The sequence below is a fragment of the Callospermophilus lateralis genome, chromosome 10 (assembly GCF_048772815.1).
Source record: "Callospermophilus lateralis isolate mCalLat2 chromosome 10, mCalLat2.hap1, whole genome shotgun sequence".
In the NCBI taxonomy this organism is placed as follows: Eukaryota; Metazoa; Chordata; class Mammalia; order Rodentia; family Sciuridae; genus Callospermophilus; species Callospermophilus lateralis.
In genome coordinates this window covers 17481237-17508323 of record NC_135314.1, presented here as the reverse complement: position 1 = coordinate 17508323, position 27087 = coordinate 17481237, and the positions used below count along the sequence as shown (strand labels likewise).

Below are 27087 nucleotides of genomic sequence, written 5' to 3'. Positions count from 1 at the left end.
ATATCGTTCTTTTTCTCTTATAGTATATTCTATTATCAGTCTGCCTCCTTAAGATCACTAGGCCTGCAGTTTTCAACTCTATTTGATAGATGAGGAGGTTAAGGCTTAAGTTCATATGGGATGGAAATGGTGGAGCTGGAGTCAGGTACCTTGTGTACCTAACGCTTTAAATAGATCACTCCAAGCAGATCTGTGGTTCTAGGATTTGCCTTTGGTTATTCAAAGGCACTTGGGAAATTTAAGAATATGAAATATCCTCTGCTAGGGCTAAGAGGATTTTAGAAGTCCTAGAAAGGCAATAAGGATCTGACTCTGATGGTTTAGAGAACATTATTGCTTACGTTTTATAGTTTTTAAGTGACATTAAACTTTCTGGGTTATTTTTTTGAGGAATATAGTGAGGGAAGAGGAGTTTCTAATGTTTTTAAGGTCTTAACTCCCGCTTGAAAACCAGAGGGTTCCCAGAATTCCTCAACACTCTAGAGCAGAGATTCTTAGATTTCCTTTCAGTAGAGCTTGGGGTGAGCCATGGACATTAGTATTTTTAAATACTGTGAGCCTAATGGACACTAATATTTAACACTGATTTATTGCTTCATAAAAATTTCACAAATTTAATATAAAACTTTGATTTTTAAAATTCATTTACTCCAGAATCTATCACTGAAATCCCCATATATTTATATATAATTTACTACACTGAAAGCATATTGTTATTTAATTAGGGAATAAACAATGTGTAACTTCATACTCATTCCTATAATTTATGGAATAATCCCATCCCACCAAACACTGAAAGGCATTTGTATCTAAGTTGAAAGAAAAGACTTTTCCTTTTTCCCTTTCTTTCTCTCTGTTGCCAGTCATCATCTCAGAGTTAATCCCCTTCAATTCTACCTTATATTCAGCTGGGTTTTTAACCTGACAACTCTGAGCCTCATCACTCTGTGTTGTGCAGGCTGTCATATACTGCAGGATGTGTAGCAACAGCTCTGGCTTCTGCCCCACTAGATGCCAGTAGCATACCCCTAAGCAACACTATTGCTAACTTCCAGTCTTGCTTCCTTACTTTCTAGACATAATTTCAAGTACCTGGTCTCCTAGTATTTACTTATTTAAATCCCCATAAAACAGATTTCATTAAATATGTGATGGTTTTTATCTCCATGATTCTTATAGTGGATGTAGTTTGATATTCATAGGCTTATATGTATTTCCTTAAATATGTATTAGTATATTATATTTAACCTTGATTTGTTTTCTTTTTTTCCCCTAGGATTTCAAGCACACAAAATCCTTCATAATTTAAAAGAATTCTACTTTTAAGATACACCAAAACCACAGTTGTTACAGATATTAAAGTATTATAAAACTCTGCTTTGTCTTAATTTGCAAAGAGGTACATAACAAAATGAAATTGATATTTCATTATGGTTTTTTATGACTTGATTTACCTAAAATTTGTTATTTAAGCAAATAGTTCTGTCATTATCCAAAATATGATCTGGCTTCTTTTGTCTGGGCTAAAGAACAGGAATCAAATTACTTTAAAATATTTTGATATTTGTGAAATGTTAACTAATGTTCTAACTTCTAGAGAAAGTTATTACATCATACTGATTGTGAAGTTAATCCACAAATCAAGCAAATACAACCTGCAGACACCGTGTGTGCAAGAGTGTTATCTAGGAGGTTAAGAAAATACTGATAGATGCAAAAGGATTCTCTGGTCTCATTTCTACCCAAATCCTCTTTATAATATAATCCTTATTCCATTGCTCATGTATCACTAATGTACCCACAAAAGGGAGGCAGTGAGGTTGGGTCTTATACCCAAGGGTTTGCACTTTGTATTTACTTTCATTTCTGAGAACCAAAAGGGAGATGAAGAGAAATAGCTAATGACCAGGGCTCACAGGTGTGCATAGGACTCACCTGGTGTGTGTTACTTATAATTTTGAGAAGTAAATACAAACCCAAATGGGCTTATTTTATCCCCACTGATGCTTGCTGCTATTTCCTTTCCCTAAGACTCCTTTGAAGAGGCTCCATGACCTTGACATCAAGGTTCAACTATGGAGCCCACACAACTTTGCAGGTATCTTTTGCTGCATGAGAGGTGGCTTCAAATCTCTGTCTCTGAAAATCATTCATTGAAATTCTGGGATGGATCAAGTCCTTCACTGTTAAAGCCAAGGGGTTGCCAATCCTTTTTATGGCAAATCAGGGATTAGGAAATAAGTGGTTGTCTGGTAAATAAAATATAAGTAAATGAACTCACTGCCACTCCGTGCCTCTGGCACCTGCTTGAGCCATAAAAGGCACTTGAGGAATGATGGTTGAAATAAAAAATGGGTCTAACCATCTGTTTTCTGAACTGATTAACCATAAAAACCTCCAACTAGTGTTAGAATATGAAAATTCCAACAGGTCACTTAATAGTAAGAGCAATTAAGCTGTGTAAAAAAAAGCAGTATCTTTTAGAACTGCTTTTGATTATTTAATCCATATTAAAAACAAAATATGGCTACAGCATATCCTGTTATTCCAGGAAAATCTAGATGAAAAGTTGATTCATGACTTTTGACAACTTTGGTCACCATTCATTTTCAGAGAAATCTGCTCTTTTCACCCAGTAGCAAGGCAGAGCCCCAGCTTTCACTGAGCAAATGGATTAAGCACTCACCGAATGCCTGCTGTGGACCTGGACACCAGGTCACTGGGAAGATGCCTTTTGTCAGCCTGCATCCTTTGACTTGTCTGTGGCATTTGATGCTCTCACTAGAGTCCTTTCTGGTTTCTATAACATGTTCTGCCCCCAAAATCAAATTATCACTATTAGCGATTAGCAAACTTTCTGTAAAGGGCAAGATAGTAGATATTTTAAACCATATGGCTCTTGCTACAACTACTAGACTCTGCCATTGTCATCCAAAAGCAGCCACAAAAATGAGCATGTCTGCATCCCAATAGAAATGTAGGATTTGGCCCACAGGCATAGTTTCCCAACTCCTGGTGGCAACTGATGGAAAACACCTATCTATAAATTTTTCTAAATGCTGCTTTAATTTAAATAACACAAATTCATATTACAAGAGGAAACTTAAGTAGTGCCTTAACTTCACTAAATAGAGGAAAAGCTTCTTTTTTAAGCTATTAAAGGCTAGATATCAAACGATTCACTTTATGCAGTATAAACATCTAACAGTCTTTGTGCCAAATATATCTTGTACAGTATCTTAAAATATTGTATACAGCTAAGTCAAAATCATTATGTAAAAATGGTTTCTTCTACACATAGGATATAGTGTGAGCACTAATTTTCTAATTATTAAAAAGTTGTCTATCTGTGGATCACTGGTATCTGGGCTGTTTCCGTGTGTGTGTGTGTGTGTGTGTGTGTGTGTATTTTGTTGTTGTTTTATGAACTTGAACACAAACAACTGGTAAAATCCCATTGTATTTCTTAGAATTTTAATTTATTTTCATGCAGTGATATTATATTGTATTAAGATTGAGGCTCTGTTTTATTTTAATATTGTTGCTGTTGTAACTAGATTCACTTTATTTTTAGTTGGGGGTTTAACAAACTAAATCTAGAACGATGGGTTGTTTTTCCATACAACTTTACAAAGAACTTCCTTCAGTCCACAGCTGTCTATATTAATAGTTAACAGTGCAAGGGAAGAGTCACCCACCTATTGTTGTTCAATAAAACCCAGGAAACTACACCCTCTCACCATCTGAAACTGCAAGGCTAGCTCTTCAGCTGCTTATGATTAGAATCTCATCTCTCAGTTTGGTTGCTTGCCAGAATCTCATATGTTGGGAGGGGGGGTCCTGAAAATAAGGAAAAACTATTTATTGAACACTTTATATATTATACAGAGCTGGGGGTGGATAGGGGTAAGGGTGTGTAAAGCTCCATTCCTCTCAAAGATGGTATAATGTGGCCAATGTCATCATTTTATAGACCAGGAAACCAACTCATAGTTGGTGTCTTGCCAAGTTCAGAGCTGGTAAGTATTTGGGTGTTTGTGAACCCAGACCTATCAGATCCAGGATGTTTCATACACGTGTCATCACCCTCCCCACTCCCCACCCTCAGAATTCCTTCCTTTTAAATTCTCCTGATTTTCTGTCACATTTTTTTTTTCATCTTCATCTTCCTTAATCTCTGGCTTCACAAATTTGTAATGCCTTTCTGTCTTCCCTTTCTCTCCTACTAGTCTAAATGTAGTGGTAGGGCACTGCATGCTCATCCTCTTTCCCATTTCCCCTTACCCTCCAGGTAACCAAATCTATAATCTTTTTTTTTTTTTTTAAATACTAATGCTAACCATGAAGAATGCATTTAAGTTCTATTTTACTACCACCATCCTATCTCTAAATTTCTCCATGAAACCTCCCATTTATTCACTGATCCCATCATTAATTGGCTTGAATTTTGTCACTACTTAACCAATCCTATTATCTCATGTTTTTGTTAGTCTCACTTTTTGATTTCTGGGCCATTCTTCCCTCAAGTAACTGTTTTAGTTACATTTTAATTTCTCCAATTCTACAGCCACCTTTTCCCTGTCTCCCTTCCCTTACACCATCTTTCAGTTGCTGTTCACTGTACTAAACAATTTCAGTTCCCTTCTCCCTCTTTTCTCTTCTGCTAGCTAAAAAACCTTTACTCTTTCTTTACTATCTATCACTAATGTCTAAATTCCATGGCCTGGAATTAAAGGCTCCCCTTGCACCCTACACATTCATATCATGTTGAAACAACCTACCCATTTAGCCATGTGTTCCACTATCCTTTAATTGCCTTATACATTGTCAAACTCAGCTATGGTCATTTTATGTTAACAACTATCCCCCCATACATTTATTTATAATATTCCTTTCACATGGAATGCTGATTCTCCTAATCATAAGATTTCAAATTCCTTCAAACTTAAAATTTTAATTTTTTATCTTGTCTCTTGTTCTACAAGTTTTCAGAACACAATTGGTAGTAATAACTGGTAAAGAGATTCAAGGTAAACTAAGCTTTCATTTGTTGGTACTTTCTAATATTTATTTGATTTTTAATATTTGTCATACTTTTACCTGACCAAGTTTGGGGAAAAAAATTACAAACTAAGACATACTATAGTATGAAATGTCTCCATACTTTCTATTAAGAAAATGTTATCAAAACGTGTGAAAAAATGTATCAACAACAAAAACTTAAGACTGAAGGCAGACTCTTTTATAAAAATTGGGCTGGGAACATAGCTCAGTAGTAGAACTCTTGCCTAGCATGTATGAAGCCCAGAACCATACACACACAAAGATAACCATTAAGTAGATTTTTTAAAATCTGTAGCTGAACTCCTATAGTTGCCCTTGCTTTTTAATTTTTCACTCCTTATTTTTTTTCCTTATCCTTATTTTTAGTATTGGGTGTCTTGAACCCAGGAGCATTCTACCACTGAGCCAGATGTTTTTTTTTTTTTGAAACAGGGTTTTACCAAGTTGCTTAGGCTGGACCCAAACTTGGCAATCCTCCTGCTTCAGCTTCCCAAGTCGCTGGGGAAAAAATTGGATATGCTCAATGCTCGGCTCCTAGCAGTACCCCTTCCATTTTTGAGACTGGGTCTAAGTTGCCCATACTGGCCTTGATTTTGTCATCCTCCTATTCAGGCTCCCAGGTAGCCAGGGATACAGGGGTGTACCATTGTATCGGGCCAATCATTCTTAAATTCACCTTACCATTGAATGATATGAAGATAAAAGAACCTTATTTTTCTAAGTCTTAGGGTAATATACAGCACAGAGATGAGGTTTTATAAAGACAGATACTAATTTAACTGGGACTTTTTCTTTTGTTTAGAGGCTGAGGACAAATTTCCAGTTCTCTAAAGAAAATGAATACAATGCATATGAAAACCTTCTTTGCTATTCATGAGAACAGTGCTACCTTGAAGTAACCGCCCCAGGCCACTTTCCCTTTAATCCTTAACCCACCACGAAGTACAGATAAACTGAAGTGTTGTGTATGAATGGATTAGGAAGGGGAAGGAGTGAGGGAAAACAGAAAGTGATGTAGACAAAAAATGAATTGTCTAAATTGTTTCAGAATGAATTAAAGTTAGGAGGGGAACAATACAACACCATGCCTCCAAGGAGAGAATTACTTGCAAAAACTGAAGGTGCCTGCCAAGGATACAGTAGCTATTTGAGCAAGGTGAAGGAGAGTTGGGGAAAAAATGTGGAGGAGGGTGCAGCACCTATTTTCCTAGGTAAAAACCTGTGAGTTTTATGAGTCCAGTAGGCATCTCTGGAAGCAGGTGGCCTTAAGCCTTCTTGCCAGTGTCTCACCTAAAGCAAAGATCTGAAATAAGAGACTGAATTTACCATTAGAATGAAGCTGAGGAGAATTTGAAAGAGATTACCATTGAAGGTAATCCATACAATTGAGATTTCCTAGCCCAAAGGGTAACCCAAGAACTCATAAATACATCTTACCAGAGAACAAGCACTGGGAAACCTTCAACAGCCAGGGACAGCAACAATCTGAAGAACAATAGTAGCAAAAAACATACCAAAAAAAGAAAGAAAGAAAGAAAGAAAAAGCCCTAAGTGGTTTAAGTAAAATCATCTAGAACACTACAACAGACAATTTTGGTCACTCTTAAAGATAGCAATAGATGAGGTAAACAAAGTGCCCTTCCAAGTTCTCCCTAATTTTCCTCATCTCAAATTTCCTCTTGGAACTTAGACTGGATTAGGTCCAGTTCTAACACTTTCATTTTAACTTAATAACTTATAAAGGCCCTATCTCCAAATATAATCACATTCTGAGAGTACTGGGTATTGAACTTTGGCAAAAGAATTTTGAGGGACTACAATTTAGTCCATAACGTTAGGCAAGGGGGAAAACATCTTTTTTTTTTTTTTTTTTTTTAATTTTTTCATCTTTCATACATTTGATTCATGTGAGTTATGCTTTTCCATTTTTACCCCAAATACAAATTGCAGAATCACATCAGTTATACATTCCCAATGTTTACATAATGCCATATTAGTGACTGTTGTATTCTGCTGTCTTTCCTATCCCCTACTATCCCCCCTCCTCTAGATGCCTGGATGAGAGCCTTTGTCATAAACATAAAAGGCAGTTTGTCTACCTTGGTCTGTAGATTGAGTGCCTGGCAGGCTGAAGTGCTGAAAAAAGGCTGGAGTTTGCAGAGCTGGGGCAGCTTCACTGGAAAGAAAATGGGTCCTAGGGGAGCTGAACCCTTGACCTACATCACCATCACAGAGGCTCACAGGGAAGACAGGGAACACTTGCCAAACCAAAATTTAACTATAAGCATACAGCCCTATAATGTAGGGAATGGGAGTGGGGTGATTCACAAACAAAACCCTATTTCTATAATGAAAGACAGATTGGGATATTTAAGAAAACTCCAAATTGTTTCAAGACAGATAAAAAACATATGTATAAGACAAATAGATGTGAAATTATAAAAAGTAAAATTCAACTAAAATACATGGAGACAAGATGAAGCAAAACAGAATCAGTTAGTTCTCTACTTTGAATGGCATTTGCATAATTGACCCAAGGGGCAGCTTGGAAGCAACACAGATGGGGAAAGTAGTGCTGTTTCCTGGGAGGTTGGAGAAAGTCCCTGAGCATTCCTCAAATACACACACACACACACACACACACACATAGTGTGTATATATACTTATTACTTTGTCCCCCTCTGCTAGGTTATACCCAGTGTCTCACACCTGCTAGGCAAGCACACTACCACTGAGTGACATCACCAGTTCTCAATTACTTTTAAATAGTTGCATTATTAAGCATCAGCTGATTTCAATGCCTATGATTACTTAAATAAAAGTAGTTAAATCGATCTGTCATTGCTTATCTGCATATATAAAAAAATGGACTCTTTTCTTCCTACTACTTTACCCTTCCTAATTCCTTCTCCACACATTAATCATATTTATACCATTAAGAAACATTTATAGATCTTCCATAAAAGATGTTCCTCAGATTTGACCCCAGCTATGGTGACATGGTAAAACTATTTCCCTTTCAAGTTATCTACAACTCATTAAGTGTTTATTTCACATTTTAAAAGAAAATATTTAAAGGTTTATATTGACATGTTGGAGATATTATCAAATCTAAAATGTCATGATGATTTTTCCTTTTTAAAATAAAAAAAACTTCCTTGAGAGTTGTCTAGGGTTACTGAAATTTTAGCAGTACCCTACTAACACTAATCTAGGATGTAATTGCTAGATCTTTCATTTCTTGGTCAAAATAACACCATATAATCTTTTTTGTGCCGAGGGTCAAACCCAGAGTCTTAGCACATGCTAGGCAAATGCTCTACCACTAAGCTCTAGTCCCAGTCCCTAATCTTTTAAAGTAAACTCCTTTTTGAAGCATTCCTCCCTCTTTGCACCAACCTTTCCCTTTTCAATCTATAGGAGCTATAAAGGACTCTGATCTGCAAACAAGTCTGGATTTTGAGTCAATAGAAGTTAAAAGCACAATAGATGGTCCTACTTAAATCTAAAATTACACTTGAGTTTCCTGAAAAATCTATGACAAATGATTTATAAACCATTTTTTGAACGTTTTAGGAAAGGGTATATCATTCCCTGAGGGAATTAAGTCCATACCACTGAAAAGATTCCTCCTCTGCACTCTGAAAAGAGCCTGGCAGGGATCTGGGCAAGCTGTATCCAAAATCTCCAACATCTCCATTTGCTTCATTATAGTCAAACGAAAGGATTTAAAAACAACCCCAAGACACAGAATTCAATACACTCAAACATACATTCAACATCAGCAGATAATTTATTTGGAATCAGAATTTAAACAACACTTGACAGTTGTGAAATTTTGTTTATTTTGAAACTTTTAATTAGCTGCACAATTAATTCATAATCAATTACCAGATTCATTTTACATTTCTTCAGGATTGGGGTTTTTCAATGGCTTCAAATTTGGGATCTAAATAAGAAGAGGGGGAAAAAAAGGTTCAAACTTAGCCATACTAGAATAAAATGCATCCAGAATGTTTGAAGATTTAATTCATCAATCTTCAGATTTTTTTTTTTTTTTTAAAGTGAACATCTGTCTTTATTTTCCAATCTATATTTTGTGGTACTCAGGATTAAATAACAGGATCTTATGCATGCTAGGCTAGTGTTCTATCACTGAGCTATATCCACAGCCCTTCCTAAATTTAATTTAGTTTTATTTTGAGGCAGTTCTCAGTAAGTTGCTCAGGCTGGCTTCAAATTTGCAATCTTCCTGCCTCAGCTTTTCCAGTCACTGGGATTACAGGTGTGCACCACCATACCCAACTTGAACATCTGTTTTTAAAATCTACACAGAAATTTAACAATAGTTAAACATTTATTCAACACTTTCTATGAATGAGGCTATTAACTGACTTCATGTATGTCATTTGACTACAACTACTATGTATAGAGGAAGATACTATCATTCTCCTCAAATATAAGACGAGGACAGACAACAGGTTCCAGTGAACTGTCCAAAACCACAGAGTCAGTAAGCAATACTGTTAGGATTCAAGATCAAACAGTTTGATTTCAGAACCCCATTGCTTAAATTGTATGTTACGCCAGGTGTAGTGGCACATGCCTGTAATCCCAGTGGCTTATGAGGCTGAGGCAGGAGGATCACAAGTTCAAGGCCAGCCTCAGCAATTTAGCGAGTCCCTAACCAACTTAGGGAGACCCTGTCTCAAAATAAAAAATAAAAAAGCAACGGGAATGGGCTCATTGATTAAGCGCCCCCGGGTTCAATCCCTGGTACAAACAAACAAACAAACAGTGCTATATGATCTCCTACACTAGCAGCAAATGGTGGTTGAAGAGCTCCCATGAGTATATTTGGTCCTAAATAAATTCACATGTCATTGTCATTTAATCCTCTAAACACCTCCACTGCACAAAAAGAAAGTATAAATATTCTCCACTTATAATAGTTTCCTGTGAGAATGAAACTGCGACCAAAGAGACTTACCTTCAAATTTGAAGTTAGGGAATGTGTTCATGTCCGCTTTACCATACATTTGCTTAAGCTTAAAAAGTTCTCTCTCCAAATCTTGTTGATATTCTGGGCCAGTATCAACAGGTCCTCCAGATGCTCTGTTGTGTAAATGAACAAAAAACCTAACTGTATGTCCCACTTTAAAAAACAAAATTTACTCTTCACCATCAAGTTCTAATAGACCTTGTAATGGTATTCATAGAGGGAAAGTAGATTTTTCAGGAAAAAAACAAAAACAAGTATTTCCACTTATATTTCAATTCAAACTATTTTAATATGATGAGGTTTCAAATAAAATGAGGTAATATCAAACAAACAAATCTCTTAACACTCAAAGTCTGTGTCAATGATCCTTATTAAGTTGGAATTCTTCAGAGTCTCACTTGCAATAAAATGTCTGTAGGCTCTGGAGTCAAAGACTGGTTCCAGGCTAGGCATGCATGGTGGCACACGGTGGTAAATCTAGTGGTTCAGGAAGCTCAGACAGGAGGATCACAAGTTCAAGGTCAGCCTCAGAAACTTAGTGAGGCCCTGAACAACTTAGCAAGACCCTGTCTCAAAATAGAAAATAAAAAAAAGGGCTGGGGATGTTGCTCAGTGCTTAAGCACCCCTTGGTTCAATTCCCAATACCAAAACAAAACAAAACAAAACTAGACTGGTTCCATTTGAATGTCATCTTTCCCATTCAGTAAATGCATAAACCAGAGCACAGCAGGAAGCATTCTAAATGTTAAGTTTCAACGTAAGAATGAAGGTCCTACGAAACAGGGACTTAAGAAAATTAAAGAGATAATGGACATAGCAAGCATGCAATAAGTGTTATCTATTATCATCTGCTTTATATCAGCCATCACAAAATACTTTAAAAAGATCTTGTGGCTAGGTCAGACATGGTGGCACACTCTTGAAATTCCAGTGGCTCAGGAGGCTGAAGCAGGAGGATCTTGAGTTCAAAGCCAACCCCAGTAACTTAGCAAGTCTTTAGCAACTTAGCAAGATCCTGACTCAAAAAAAAGGGCTGGGAGTAGGTTAGTAGTTAAGTGCCCCTGGATTCAATCCTTAGTACCAAAAAATAAAAAAGATTTTTTTTTTTTTAAAAATTAAAAGATCTTAAGGTTAGAAGTATAGCTCTGTAATAGAGCACATGCTTATCATATGAGAGTTCCAGGGTTCAATCCCCAGCATCTAAAATTTTTAAATAAAAAGAAAAGGTCTTGGGAATTTTCTCTCTACAATAATGTTCTATCAAAGAAGCAAACTGTTTCAAACCCTCAGCAATTTTGCCATTAGAAGAAAAAGATGACATATCTATAAAAATTCATACTGTCAGGTAGTTAAATGATAAGCTTTCACAGATTTAACAAAAAGCCAGTCAAATTTAGAAAAGATCATCTATACTAAGCTAATCATGGGAAATTTAACAAAGGTGGTATTTGAGATAAATCATGAATTTAGTGCTAGATTTTTTTTTTTTTTTTAGAGAGAGAGAGAGAGAGAGAGAGAGAGAGAATTTTAATATTTATTTTTTAGTTTTCGGCAGACACAACATCTTTGTTTGTATGTGGTGCTGAGGATCGAACCCGGGCCGCATGCATGCCAGGCGAGCGTGCTACCGCTTGAGCCACATCCCCAGCCCTAGTGCTAGATTTTAATTCAAGAACTTCTAAAACTAAAAAAGCAAAGAAATGGAGGTGGCAAAGCACTGGTTAAATGAGGGGACACTGAACAGTCTAGATGGAAAATCCAGCAGAACCCAGTTCATGTGAGGCCTGGAACACTAAGCCTGGTGATTTGCATTTTATTTGCTAAGCAATAAAATGAGAAAAAATTAGAGTTGGGCTTTGGGAAAATGAGTATAGCACCATGGATGAGCAGCAGAAGCAAATATGTCTAATTTATTCTTTGAACAAAATTTTCTGTTTGTCATAAGTGTTACTATCTGCCAACTAATGGATATGATAAACAAACAAAGAAACTTTAAAGAGACAGAGAGAGAGAGAGAGAAAGAGAGAGAGAGAGAGAGAGAGATGAATGACCCCAAACACTGTCCTCAAAGACAGAATAAAAGATCTCTCCAAAGAAGCCTTTCAAATGCCTCAAGTTGGAAAGGAGGATTTCTTCCTATGAACTTTCCAAACACAGAATATGTCACTCCCTAAGCTCCTAACCATTTACCTTTTGTTGTATTTACTTGTCTAAAAGTTTCTTATCCTAATTAAAAAATGGCTGATGATGGCTAAAGTGCATATCTAAAACTATGTGGTTTTGTAATCAAACTTTTCTTGGACTATTTTTTATGTCATTTTAGTCTTTTGTCCTTTGACATTCCCAGAGCTATATGACTATGAAAATCAGAATAATTCTCCGACACAAGAAACAGAATACTTTGTTTTCTTCCAATTAGGCTAATCGATGTCGAAGGGACTTGCTTTCCTCAAGTATAGCTGCTAAATGATTTATAAGATTCTACATACTTCTGAGTTGACTCAGTTCATAATAATGACATTACAGTAAAAATATATTTTAAATGACAATAGATTTAATGGATTTCTTCCTGGGATTCCTTATAAAGAAGTCAGAGTTTGTGACTCAAATCATAAAACTTTGATATTTTGAATAGTTATATTTACACTGCAGTTGATTTCCTATCTACTTACTGTCTCTTTGTTTTATATTCTCTAATCTTGTCCACGAAGAGTTTCTGTATGGGATCAAGATCCTTATTAAATGCCACTGCTGTAACACCAATGTTCCTCTTCAAATGGACAGAGACTGCAGACCGAATTACAGAGGAGAACTTGAAGAGCCTCTGAAGAACCATGGTGATTCTATGGTACTAAAAACAAGCATTGGAATGTTAATGCACTTCTTATAAAACACTTCTAAATATATCACATGGTGGGTGTTTAATCCTGCTAATTGTTACAGAACTCAGTCTAAACCTAACCATAGTCCCCTTCCCCTCTCAATTCACACTTTGAGAGATTTTTGCTTCTTACTAAAAGGCTCTAGGACCTAGGAACAGTTAGGAATTCAAGCTTGAGGCTCCACCAGCATTACAGCAGAAAGTACAAAATCTGGGGTGGGATTTTTTTTTTTTTCTAACTTAGCCTTGGACCAGAGGAAATAATGGAAGCAGGCTATTAAAACACTACCTACCACCAGCAGGAAAAGAAAACCTGCTCCCAAATGAATGGGCTAGGTTTCTCCAATTCCTCAAAAGGCCAAAATGGAACTAGGCAGAGACTGTAGACAGCTGCTGTAGCTAGGGACAACAGAGGGAAATTCATACTTCACAGACCCACAGGGCAAGAAACTGCTTTGCTTTATGATAACTGCAGGTTTCTAGTCATTTAAAAACACTGTAACAACCAAATCAACATCCAAAAGAAAGAGGAGGGGAAAAAAAAAAAAAAAAAAAACAGCACAAGTAAGCCCTGTAACAGAAGGTAAGACAAGACAGCATGACCTAATCAGTGAAACAGAATTTGCAAAGGAGATGAAAGTCTGATCTTTTTTCCCCTGGTGCTAGGGATCAAACAAAGGTTCTTCAACGTTAGACAAGCTACAACTCCAGCTCTGAACGTCTAAATTTTAAAAATATGAAATTTAACAATAGCTAAAATATATTATTTTCTAATTTAAAGAGAGTTCCGGTAGATAAATTAGAGGATGATCTCTTTTTAGACCTGGTTTTGTGATTTAATGACCAAATGCAAAAAATATTCCAAATTAATAGAAAAATTTCATCAGATTAAAACTTAGTTTATAAATTTGAAGGATTTTACCAATCCCTAAATTGAAATGGTGACAAATACAGCCTGGTGATATTTCTTCTTCTTTTTGAGACAGAGTCTCAAATGTTCCCCAGGCTGGCTTTGAATTCCTGGGCTCAAGTGATTCTCCTGCTTCAGCCTCCTGATGGGTCTACAGGCCCATACTATGTGCTCAACTTGGCTTGGTAGCATTTCTAAACCTAAAAGTGTAGTCCCAATATACTAACATGCTTCCCATGCCCTCCTCCAAACTAATAATTATCCTCATCCTGACACCAGACTTTTAAGAAGTCATAATAGATAAGTTCAGTGGTGGTATACAAACCATTACTAATCTATAGTAATAGAGAATTGGGGAGAGAATTGGGAATAAGCAGTTAAGAAGCTTTTAGAGCAATTCAACAAAATTATTTTATGCTGTGAACTTAATAATAAAAAATATTTGTATTCTGTGTGTTTTGTTTCATTTTTCCCCCTTCATCTCATTTTTCCACTAACTCATTTTCATTGTATTTTTCAAAAGCACCCACCAGGTTGTATGGCCTTTCGCAATGAAAGTTTGAGAAGCACTAGTTAGAAAACACCAGAGTAGCAGAATGGTTCTTAAAGTGGAAGAAAGGGGAGATTTTATCTCCCAGGAAACATATGGCAATGTCTGAAGACATTTTTGGTTGGTCTGACTAGGTTGACTGCTACTGGCCTCTAGTGGCCAGACACCAGGGATGCTGCCAAATATTTATAATAACAGCACCCCCACCTCACAACTACCTTATCTAGTCCTAAAATGTTAATAGTGCCAATATTGACAAACCCAGGAATAGCAAATAAAAACTACCCACAGAAATCATAGGATCAGCAACATATCCTTCACTAGACAGGAGGAAAGTAAACCATTGAAGAACTGAAAGAATTCCTTACAATATCACACCTGTACTCCATCAGGAAAAAAAAAATCTTGAGAAGACTACAAGCCAACAACAACAAATGCCTTTATAAGGCACTCTGTATCATTTCATCTTTATACATACAGAAATTGAGGCATAGAGGTTAATACCCTGGTCCAACATTACACAGGAGAACTGAATCAACATAAATATGTAAAAAAAACATCATCCAACTCAAAGTTCTTTCCCTTCTGGCAAACTTAAGAACATGCCTAACACACAGCAGTAATGTAACATCTGTTCAGCCCTCCATATTTTGCAAAGTACTACTTCATATATCCCCTCCTTGTAACTCTGAAAAAAGAAACTTAAAGAGTTTACAGAAAGGTGTTCTTACCCCTGCTTTACAGATGATATTATACATAAGAAAGTTTATTAAATTGCTCACATCCTCACAGTTAATATGCTCTAAATCTAACCACAAAGACGTCATTCCTACAACAACTTGGGTGAAATTCATTTTCTATCACCTAAGTACCAATGCCTCCCAAATAACATCTTTTTCCTGAAGCCTCACAATATTATAATGAATAATATTCTACAGCTCTCATGGCCTAAATCCTACGCTCACCCCAAAAATGAACCCGTAATCCTTCTTATCAAAACTTGTTGCTCCTCCATCAGGTCCTTTCATTTTTCTGATTTAATAATAAGTGTGCATAATCCACCATCACGAGGACATATCAGTACACAAATAGGTGTAATACCACATGTGATAAAATTACTTATTCAAGTACTAGCAGAGCCTATGTTAAGGACCTAACGTAAAAAGAATGGGAAAGGCATTAGCAAGAGGGTACTGCAGCCCTGGCAGTCCTTGCCAATGGGAGGTAGCACGGGTAGCCTATTTATAGTGACCGACCAGTCAAAGGCTAGTTCATTTGTTGTCTCTTCAGTACCTAATTCACAAAGCTGCCTAACGAAATGTTAGGGACCCTCTCACAATTTTTAGGTGGGATGCACAATTTTGGGATTACTAACTGCCTCTTTCCCTTTTATGGTGCACGACCTGCCCAGTGCATAGTTCAGAAGATTCTCCCGCGTGCCCTGGGCGCCGACAGCAGAGTCCCGCCTGCCTGACCTTGGACTGCCCCGACCGAGCTTCAGACTCACGACCCCCAAGCTTCCCTTCCTCCCACGTTCGCCTGCGGGGAAGGTATTATCGATCTTATTTTGGGGTCTATGGCAAACTTCAAGGCCTAGAAGCGCGGAGTTCGATTGTGACCCTGCGCCATGCCACGAAGGTGCCAGGCACACAGACTGCTTTCTCCTCCTACTAGGGAAGAGGTTACAGGCTGCCCCGGCTGTGTGAAGAAACCCAGAATCGCAGTCCCAAGGGGCCAAGCCAGTCTAGCTACCGTCCCAGTCACCTTGCACTCAGTCCCGAGCTGCCAGAGCCACCGACGCCGCCACAGTTCTACTTCCGGCCCTGGCTCCGCCCCCCCCCCGCCTACCCGCCATCGCAATGCATTATGGGCGGCCATTTCAGTCGTTCGACGCTCACCGGACAGGAAGCGTCTCGGAGACAGTCTGCGACCGGACGGCTGTAGGTGAGACAGAAGCCAAACAGGAGGAGGAAGTGGAGGGTAAGTGCTTCCGGGTCCACTGGAGAAGACTCCGCCATCTTTCCTTCGCCTAAGTTGACCTGTCTTTTTTCCTCTTGGAAACATTGTTCTGTACGCATGCGCACTTTGGCCTTTCACCCCAGTTCCAGCCCCCCCCTCCGAGTCAGTGTCCTGTTTTTTGAGGTTGTTGAGATGTATACAGTGCAGGGAAAGTGAAAAAGTGTAAAACAAGTTGGATTGGGACGTTGTGCCTCGCGGGCCTCCGTTGCCTCGGGCGTTCGCTTCGCATGCCCTGCTGGGAGTTGTAGTCCTGAACCCGGGGGTGCCTGGGAGGCGGGAGAGGGCTCGGGGTTTCTCAGCGCCTATTCCGCGGGAAGGGCCCAGGGACCTCACACTTCGAGTCGCGGGAGCTTCAGGTCTTACCCGGAGAGAGGCTGCACGTGGAACCCGCGCTGCTGCCGTTCTCGGGCGGCTCTGGAGCGCGGGCGAGGGCGACAGGGCCCATTCCGGAGCGGGTGAGTGCGGCCGCAGGGGAGGAGGGGAGCGCGGGCCCGCGCGGACCGGCCTCGTTCCGGGGCCTTTTCCCCCACAGCGGCCCCCCCGCGGCCGCCTCTGTGTTTTGTTTCCGCTGGTCCCCGGCGCTGTGACTCCCATTTCCGTTCGTGGAGACTTGAGGGAGACGGGCGGGGAGGGGCAGGAGAGGCTGTGCGGGTAGCGGAGGGGAGGGGCGGGGGGCGAGCTGCGCGGGGCCCGGGATCCCACCCGCCTCAGCGACCCTGGCAGTACTTGCCTCCTGTCGCGGTTTCCTATGCTTCTGTCCGCTCTTGGCGGGTCGCAGTCGGCCTTGCTCTGTCTCTGTGGTTGGGGTATTCCTGACGCCCCCAGGATTTCACAGGAAGATGCACACCCTCTCTCGTCTTCACTTCAGTTCCATTTGTCAATATAGAATTGTCTCACGGTTGCACCAAAACCATTTGTTAGTCTATGCGAGCACCATTTTTTTTTTAAACAAGAAAGGAACTAAGGGGATAATAGTGGGTTAATGTAGCTTGCCAACTTTTTTTTTTTTTTTTTTTTTTTTTTAGTTTTTGTGTAATGCGATGTGCGTGTTTGGATTTAGGGAATCGTAGTTGTTTAGGTTAAGGGTAGAGAGGACCGTCCCCAATATTGCATTGCAAAATGATGAGTAGTAATTTAGAAATAAAGTCCATTGCATGAGCGTCAACCAGTAGTAAGTATAACTGGTGGCAAGAGAAAAGTTTAGAAGGTATTTACTTATGGTTAACATTCTCAGGAACTGTGTTGCCTTAAAACTTAAAGCGGTTATCTCTTTAGCGCCTACTTTAAGGGAATATCCTCTCTAAGGATTTGATCAAGGATTTCCAAGCTTGATTATTTTTATACATACCCTAATGCTGGGTGAACTTAGAACTGTTTTACATGGATTGTATATATGGGAGTATATGTCATGGCTGGTGTATGGTCTTGAGATAACAAATACTGAGCTAGATGTTAAATTGAAAGCTAGTCATGGGGGCATAAATAGGCCTAGTACTAAATTAAAACTCTTGGCTTTAGTTGTCCCGTAACTCTTTCTTTAAAAAAAACTTCAAACTTATAGACAAATTGAAAAAAAAAATCATGCAGTGAACACCCATATACGCTTCACCTGCGGGTCATCAGCTGTTAACCTTTCACCATGTTTGCTTTCTCTCTGTATATACACACCTGTGTGTTTTGCTTTATTATTAGTTGAAGATGGCCACATATGTGGTGCTAACGATCAAACCCAGTGCCTCTGACGTGCTAGGCAAGTGCTCTATCACTGAGCTACAATCCCAGCCTTTGTGCTTTTTCTTAATGTTGATTTTATTCTTTAGAATAAAATGTCTTTTTAATTTTCTCAGGTACTTAAAAGTATTTGTTAGCTTGGGAAAATGTGTAGTTGATCATGGAAGTACTTCTAGACTGCACTTAAATTTTTTATCCTGTATGGGGGAATATGGTCCAAAGCTCTCTAAACTAATAATTCATTCTAATTAAGAAAAACAATCCTCAAATTTATCTGTGGTTCCAAAACAGAATCTTAAGGATATCTGCTTTGTAGAAAACAAAACATAAAAACGCATTAACACCAGAATTTTTAGTTTAATTCAAGCTTAGTTTGCATCCATTTTGTAAAATGTTCTGAAGTCCTTATTACAATTAATTTAGAAGATCTAAGATGCCAATGAAAGTCTGTGAAATTGTTTTATGTAGTTAGGACAAGGGGCAGTTCGTAGGTGGAGGGGCACCAAGTAGTGTTGTTCTTCCATTTTCTTAAATATTGATGTAGAATCCTGGGAAGTTGGTTCCAGAAAAAGAGCTAAGATCTTCTCAAGCATTTGGACAGTTTCCTAGTCTCTCCTTTGTTTTTTTTGGGCTAAGTAGCACTGAGAAAGATCAATTCAAAGACTATCAGTAACGCGATTTTTCCAAAAGTGTATGGGTTCATTTCTACCTCCTCTATTTGGGGGGAGACTGATCTATAACATTTTTGAAAGCGCAAAGGAGAAGTTTTATTTTTAATAATTCCTGTTTTAGTGCTTATATTAAGGGGAGCCCCAAATATCCTTACTAAGTCACTGGGGCTGTTTGACAGCATCTGGATACTTTTTATAAGTGCTGTTCAGCTATAAGCTTTATTATTTCTCACTTTTTTTCTGAACAGAACAGTTTTTAAGATTTATTTATTTAGGCAGGCTTAGTGGTGCACCACTGGTACTACAGCTACTCAGGAGGCTGAGGCAGAAGGATCATGAGCCAAATTGCATTTTTGAAAGATTTTAATTTGAGCATTTTTTTCATGAACCATTTTGGTTTCCCTTTATATGAATTTCCTTTTCCTATTTTTTTTCTCTACTAGTTTGTTCCGTTCCCCCCCCCCCCCCTTAACTTCCTGGAGATTGTCATCTATTCCATTTATTTGTTCCTTGTCACTTTTAGGTGTTTGAAATATTTTTTCCAGAAATATCTTTTTCCATTCTTTTATGTATTGAACCTAATCTTTATATAATTAAATTTGATAAGGATGAACTGATTAGGTTACAGCTCTCATCCAGTCATTTCACACGTTAACACAGGAGCTTTTGGGGGACACCACGTATCTAAACCGTAGCAGTTAATGTTTTGGGAATTTTAAGAAACGCTTTTCTGTCCTTAGACCACATTTAAAAAATGCTATTTCATTTTCTCTTTCACTTAAAACTTTAAGATACCTGGAATCCATTATTTATGGTTTGAAGTAATCGAAATCATTAATTTACTCAACACATTTTAATGGAGTGCCTACTAAGGGCAAGATACTGTTCAAGTTACTTTGTATAATTTGTGAACAAATATACCTGCCCTTGTAAAGTTTATGGTGTTCTACAAAGAGTAGGTCTTTACTGGGTATCACCTATTTTGCTCAGGGTGAATTTGACAAACTTTCAGATGGTATTAGTTACGGAATAGGCTTTACTTGGAAAAGGAAATTCTTTACAGGTCAATATCAGAAAGGAAAACAAAGATTCATCATCCTTTCATCATCCCAAAGAGTAACCAGCTGGAGTAGAGATAATGGAAGGACAGGTATGATACAAGCTTATTTGAGTAGTGAATTCTACCCTCTGTTTATCCTTCTTGTGGTGCAAGTGTTAGAGCAACTTCAATAATATGGGAAAAATTAGGTCTTTTTATACCAAGCAGTTTAGATTTGGGTGTCATCTTTTTATAGATTGAAGTTGTCAGGAAACCAGCTATCTAGCAATTGGAGATATTGGGACCCTTTCTAAAGTAGAAAGGGAGACTATTATTTTCCTACTGCTACTGTAACATTATACAAATTTATTAACTTTAAAAGCTGTCAATTTATTATTTTACAATTCTGGAGGTAAAAAGTATGAAATGGAGCTCTGGAATTAAATCAGGTGTTGGCAGGGCTGTAGTTTATAGCTTCTGTAGGAGAATCATTCCTTTCCTCTTCTAGTTTGTTTAGATGCTTCCTGCATCTCTTGACTTATGGTGCTTGCTTTCCATCCTCAAAGCCAGTCACAGGTGACCAATTGAGTCCTGCTCCCATTGAGTCACCTTGGCTTCTCTTAAGTTTCCTTTTCTACTCTTAAAGATCTTCGTGATTTCACTGGGCTCACTTTTTAATCCAATTTAATCTGTATTTTAAGGTCAAGATTGATAACTTTTAATTCCACCTCCCACCTTAATTCTTTACCTTCATAATAGATTCCCAGGTTCCCAATCATTATTCCTAACCATAGAGGTGTTGGTTTCTTGAGACTTTGTCAGGCCCTTCCCACTTCAAAAAAGTAGAGGAAGTTCCTAGTCCATACAAACCAGTTTAAGTTCCTATGGTCATTTTTGGACAGTTCTGATCTTTGTGCTTTAGTGAAGATCCAATGGGAAGAAACAAAGTGTGTATGTATATATCATATATAGATAGATATACACACTATGGTATGTGTAATAACATGTATGTACAAAATATATTAACATAATAAGTTAAAGGGTAAGTGCGGTGGAAAAGAAGGAAAAGGAGTAAATAAGAGACAGATAACAGAATTAAGTGGGTATGGTTACTGAAAAGACAAGATTCAGCCAAGAAGACATTTGTGGGTATTAGGTTTCAGGCAATCTGAAAAATTGGAGCAAAGACCATAGGACTGCAAGAATCAAGAAAGTTCGTGTGGGAGAGGGAGTAGGAAATGGGAGATATATCATGTGGTGCCCTTGTTGGCTATTGTGAAATCTTTGGGTTGTACAGTAACTGGTACCTATCAAAGAAGTGCTGTGATTTAACTTCAGTTTTAAAAAGGATACAACTCTGACTATTGTATTGACTGAGAATAAACTGTAGGGGGCAAGGCAAACAGAATTCTGTTAACATGCCATGGTAATATTCCAAGTAGCAGAAGGTGGTGGCTTTTGAATTAGTATATGCAGGACCCTGTATTAGAATAAGCCATAGTTTGGCCCCACCTGGAATAATGTGTGTTTAGGTTGATATATCTAAAATGACAATACAGAACCACAAGCAGTTTAGTTTCACTGACCTGAATAATTTTCATATGATGGTGGGTTCAGAATAGAACTGTTCTATGTAAATACGTTGCCTGATTCTCAGTAAATAATGGTTATCATTAACAGGAATGAATATTTGAATTTACTTTGTCAAATATTGTAACTGGGAGCACAGATTCCTTTGAAAGTGTTGGAATACCAGATTTAGGAGAGTGTTTCTTATAAGCAAAAGATTTGTATTTTTCAGATAAGGGAGTAGACTCCAAAACTAATTCTGAAGCTCTGTGAGATGATGATACATGGAATTCAAAGACAAATTTATTGATCCACATTGAGTAGTAGATCCTGGAATTTTTACCATTAGCACCTTAAAAATTAGCACAAGAAAAGGCAATATATGTAGCTGTTTTATGCAATACATTTTTCAAAAAAAATACAGTGCATTTTTAAATTATACTTTTGTAGCAATGGTCAGTAAAGCAGTAGGTGATAATTTAACATGAAATAATTAAAAATTGAACTAATAGTTTGAAACTATATCTGAAAAAACAACTTAAAAATTCTAGTGTATAATCAAGGCAATTATATGCACATTTATAATTTGTTAGTTTAATAAGTAATTTGTAACAAATCCTAGCTTCAGTTTATATTGGTACAGTGCTTTGCAAAAAATATTGCTAATCATCTACAGCTTTTAGCTGGGTGCAGTGGAACATGCTTGTAATCTTAGTGGTTTGAGAGGCTAAGGCAGGAAGATTGAAAGTTCAAAGCCAGGCTCAGCAATTTAGCAAGGCCCTATGCAACTCAGAGAGACCCTGTCTCTAAATAAAATATTTTTTAAAAAGCTGGGGGTGTTGCTCAGTGGTTAAGCACACCTGGGTTCAATCCCCAGTACCAAAAAAAGCACACAACTTTTAGCTAATCATTTGTGGTTTATTTCCTTGCTAAGCTTCAGGTTTGAATTTGAGTTGCTTTACATTTATAGTTAACATTATTTTGATTTTGAAGTAACATAAATTAACTTGCTCTTTGAGATTGGGCCAAAAAACATTAAAATAAATCCAACAAAATAATGAAGTCATTATGTCAAGCTAATAAACACCTTTAAACAAAAACTGGATTATAAATATCATTTATAAATAATATATAAATCATTTATATAAATATATAAATCATTTCTATAAATATCCTTTGTGGATTTTTCTTTTATACGTAATAGTTACTCTTCTACTTGCACTCTGCTTTTATTTTAATTTGGTCTGTGCTTGTGTATTAGTTTATGCAGATAATTTTAAAGTGTCTTAAAATTTAACTTGCAGAACTGAGCTTTTGAAATACTTCAACCATGACTAAAAGAGAAGCTGAGGAGTTGATAGAAATTGAGATTGATGGAACAGAGAAAACAGAGTGCACAGAAGAAAGGTTGGTATTTTCTCAACTTACCATTTTTTGTGTATTATCAATATACCTAAATTCCTTTAGGTTTTTCTTAAATGACATTAGCATCAATAGGGGATAATCTATTGCTGGTTTTACTACCACTTCTTTTTTCTTTTTTTTTTTTTCTTCTTTTTTTTTTGGAAAAAGAAGTTTTATTGCTTTGCTAGCAAAGAAGAAACACTAGGGACTAACTCCTGTCCCAGAGACTGTGATTCTGCTCATTCTGGGGTATTTAAAAAGGTGATTCTAAGGCTACATTTCTGGTGTTCTCTGGGAGTTGTAATTCACTTGTGAATTTGGGAGATAGTCATTTCTGAGATCTTCTGGTGCCATCCCCAAAATCTGAATTACTTCAGTCCTGTGGTGGGTGTGTACTCAGGATAGATAACTATGCCTAGGATGGTGAATGAAGGTAATCCTGTTTCCCCTGAGGTTTGGGAATGGGAAAGATTAGGGAGAAGGAGGGAGAGAGGAAGAGAAAGAAACATTTTTAAAAATAAGTCACAGTGAAGGCAGCAAAGAGTATATTCAAAGCATAGTGAACTACTGTAATATTTCCACACTGTCAATTTTTATGTTCCATTTTTATAAAAATATGGACAGTGACATCTCCAAGCTACTTTCTTCTCAGAGAGAGCTAAGTTGTAGGAGAAGTGACCTAAAGTTCTTGTTCTCTGTTAGGTAGGGCATGAACAGCCTCAGGGCCATCCAGAGATCCTTGGTAGCAGTTGGCAGGTAACTGGACAAGGCATACTAGGGCATGTTGCTAAGACAACAATGAGCAAGGAGCAAAGCATTACTTTTTTGTAAGCAGTTAGCATACAAGTAATTAGTATTTTAGCCAGTCTCTGAAAACTATGAAGACAATAACCCATAATCATATTAGTGAAAAACAGATCAAGTTTATCTATGTAGGAGGTTCAGCAGATTTGTAAGTCTATGAGATCGGGCTCAAATGGACTCAGTGACTCTACAGTCCTTTGTGATAGTTATTATTAGGCATTCCCACATAAGAACCCTTCCTTTATAGCCTCCAGTTTTAACTATAAAAGGGTATAAATATTAGGGGGTGAAGATCATGGGAGTTCTCTTGAAACCTGGCATGCATGTATGTTTTAAATGGACGTTTGCATCCAAGTCCATATAGCCTAAAGCATTTACTCTCTGGCGCTTTGCGCATGTCTGTGTAGGAAATGCATAGTTACTTTGTTGACCTGTGTAAGAAGCAGTAGTTGCTACTCAGCTGTAGCAGATTATTGTTTTGCAGAAATTGAGGCTGAGTGACATGGATCATCCATGTCTTATAAAGTAGGATTTAGAAATCTGTCTTAGTTGGGGCACAGCATGCCTTAATCCCAGCTACTTGGGAGGCTGAGGCAGGAGAATCACAAGTTCAAGACCAACCTCAGCAACTTAGCAACACCCTGTCTCAAAAAGGACTGGGAATGTAGCTCAGTGATAAAGTGTCCCGGGGTTCAGTCCCTAGTACCAAAAATTTTAAAAGCTTTAAAAAAAAAAAAAAAAAATCTAACTGTGACTAAAATTTGTCACCCAAACGAACAAACAACAACAAAAAAAATGGAGAGAGAAAATGGTAACCTTGTATTCTATAACAGAAATTTGGTAAAATGCTTAATAGTCAAAATACCCATTTATTTATTTATTAGTTCTAATCAGTTATACATGACAGTAGGAAGCTCATCGATTCATTGTACCCAAATGGAGCAGAATTTTTCACTTCTCTGGTTGTGCATAAAGTAAAGTCATACCATTTGTACAATCATACATGTACCTAGGGTAATGATGTCTGTCTCATTCCATTGTCTTTCATACTCCTTTGCCCCATCCCCTTTGTCCCATCCAGAGTTATCACATGCCGCGCCCCCCCCCCCCCAGTGGATTAGCATCCACTTATCAGAGAAACCATATGGCCCCTGGATTTTTGAATTGACTTATTTTGCTTAGCATGATATTCTCCAATTCCATCCATTTACCTGCAAATGCCATAATCTTATTCCTCTGAAAGGCTGAGTAATATTCCATTGTTGTATGTACCACCAGTTTCTTTACCCATTCATCTATTGAAGGGTATCTAGGTTGCTTCCATAGTTTAACCAATGTGAATTGTGCAGTATAAACATTGAAGTGGCTGCATTACTGTAGTATGCTGTTTTTAACTCTTTAGGGTATAGACCAGGGAATGAGATAGCTGGGTCAACTGGTGGTTCCATTCCCAGATTTCCAAGGAATCTCCATACTGCTTTCTGGATTGGTTGCACCAATTTACAGTCCCATCAGCAATGTACCAGTGTGCCTTTTCCCCACGTCCTCGCCAACACTTATTGTTGATTGTATTGTTAATAACTGCCATTCTGACTGGAGTAAGATGAAATCTTAAAGTAGTTTTGATTTGCATTTCTCTAATTACTAAAGCTGTTGAACGTTTTTTTCATAAATTTGTTAATCGATTGTGAACGTTTTTCATAAATTTGTTAATCGATTGTATTTCTTCTTCTGAGAAGTGTCTGTTCAGCTCCTTAGCCCATTATTTATTGGTTGGGTTGTTTGTTTTTTTTTAAATACCTAATATTTTTACTACTATTTTAAAATAAGTATTTTTTAAAAATAATTTTTTAAAAAAAATAGTAGTCTCTTTTATAAACTAAGCATATTTTAGGAAGAATTGTATATACATATATATATACACACACACATACATATATATACATTCATTGAATATCACATTTTTCCTCATTATACTTGGAATTTGTGAAAATGGAACTTGACAAATTTTATGATATACTGTTTTGACAATTGCAAATGAAATTTTAGATCAGTCAGTTTAGCAAGTATTCTTTGATGTCTGTCTTCCATTTGGCATCATATGAGTATTTACTAGAGATGTAGAATTACTTATCAAAGATTTTAACCTTTTCTAATTCAAAGTGTGAAATACCAATACAGAAGAGTTATAAGAAAGTTTTAAGGACTTTAAATGTTTTTTTTTAATATGGAATTATGCTGATTATAATCATTAATGTTCAGATTAAATTAAATGGAAATAAAGAGTGCTTTAAATTTCCATTTAGCTGTTAGGCAATGATAATTGGTGATATACAGTATGTAAGAAGAAATGAGGTTTTTGTTTGTTTGTTTGCTTTTTCTTTGGTACAACCATTGAGCCACATCCCCAGCCCTATTTTGTATTTTATTTAGAGACAGGGTCTCACTGAGCTGCTTAGTGTCTCCCTGTTTCTGAGACTAGCTTTGAACACAAAATCCTCCTGCTTCAGCTTCCTGAGCAACTGGGATTACAGGCATGCGCCACCACACCTGGCTAGAAATGAGTTTGGTATTGAATTTTGTTTTGAGCATATTGTTACTTTAATATCTAGGGTAACAATATAATAGCTAACTTTTGTATTCTTAAATATATAGCATTGTAGAACAGACCTACGCCCCAGCTGAATGTGTGAGCCAGGCCATAGACATCAATGAACCAATAGGGAATTTAAAGAAACTATTAGAACCAAGACTACAGTGTTCTTTGGATGCTCATGAAATTTGCCTGCAAGATATCCAGGTAATTTTTTTTCTTCTCCTCCTCCCCAATTATAAGAGCAGAATATATTGAGCTAAAAAATACTTGCAAAATGCTTCTAAATTATTCCATTTAACTTTTATATCAGTCTTTGAAATAATATTTATTCATATTCTAAAGAAATAGAAGTTGAGATATAAAGAGGTTAAACCCAGTTACTTAGAATTGTAGAATGTGTATATATATACATAATTGTGTATATATAGTGTGTGTGTATATAGAGTATATATTGATATATGTACAGCATGTAAATATACATGTATATGTATATGAATATATATACATATATAAGTAAATTTTAGGAAATGTATTCCATCAATGCTATATCAACTGTATTATTCAAGTGAGAGATTTGAACCTTCGGTAATATGATATGCAGACACATGCAGATATACATTATTCAAGATAATTATAGTGAAAATCTCTTTTCAAGCTAGTGACAAAAAATGTCTGAAAATTATAATTAGTTTTCTCATCAGCTGGTCATTGTGTGAAATACATTCACTCTATGAGATGTGAAGGAAAAAGAGCACATAATGCTCACAGGAAGTATGATAAAAAAATTTATGGCCTTACAACTCGATTTAACTATGAATATTTTTAAATTTCATTAACTTTGTGGTC

At 37.2% G+C, this 27087-nt stretch overlaps 3 protein-coding genes across 9 annotated transcripts in view; 2 read left to right on the top strand and 1 right to left on the bottom strand.

Moving 5' to 3' along the window:
- Nucleotides 1-3357, top strand: part of Jam2 (junctional adhesion molecule 2) — a 54544-nt gene extending 51187 nt beyond the window's left edge. Inside the window, exon 10 of the mRNA XM_076867726.2 lies at nucleotides 1277-3357. Coding sequence (XP_076723841.1) covers nucleotides 1277-1309 — 33 coding nt within the window. The 3' untranslated portion in view covers nucleotides 1310-3357. The remainder of the gene's footprint in view (nucleotides 1-1276) is intronic.
- Nucleotides 3358-8838: 5481 nt separating this feature from the next.
- Nucleotides 8839-16924, bottom strand: Atp5pf (ATP synthase peripheral stalk subunit F6). Of its 4 annotated transcripts, none has more exons than XM_076868677.2 (4): nucleotides 16791-16924; nucleotides 12740-12918; nucleotides 10055-10179; nucleotides 8839-9013 (listed from the first exon to the last, which is right to left on the bottom strand). In XM_076868677.2, exons 2-4 carry the CDS (start codon nucleotides 12901-12903, stop codon nucleotides 8976-8978), a joined length of 327 nt encoding a protein of 108 aa, XP_076724792.2. In that variant the 5' UTR covers nucleotides 12904-12918; nucleotides 16791-16924; the 3' UTR covers nucleotides 8839-8975. The 4 variants fall into 4 exon arrangements, with proteins under 4 accessions (XP_076724792.2, XP_076724789.2, XP_076724790.2 ...); XM_076868674.2 differs by lacking the exon at nucleotides 16791-16924 and adding an exon at nucleotides 16307-16783; XM_076868675.2 differs by lacking the exon at nucleotides 16791-16924 and adding an exon at nucleotides 16173-16265.
- Nucleotides 16302-27087, top strand: part of Gabpa (GA binding protein transcription factor subunit alpha) — a 33217-nt gene continuing 22431 nt past the window's right edge. Inside the window, exons 1-3 of one of the 4 annotated variants that reach the window (XM_076868671.2) lie at nucleotides 16302-16388; nucleotides 22742-22844; nucleotides 26301-26445. In XM_076868671.2, coding sequence (XP_076724786.1) covers nucleotides 22768-22844; nucleotides 26301-26445 — 222 coding nt within the window. In that variant the 5' untranslated portion in view covers nucleotides 16302-16388; nucleotides 22742-22767. Of the gene's footprint in view, nucleotides 16883-17138; nucleotides 19980-22741; nucleotides 22845-26300; nucleotides 26446-27087 lie in introns of those variants that run through there. The other 3 variants (XM_076868673.2, XM_076868670.2, XM_076868672.2) reach the window with 3 other exon arrangements.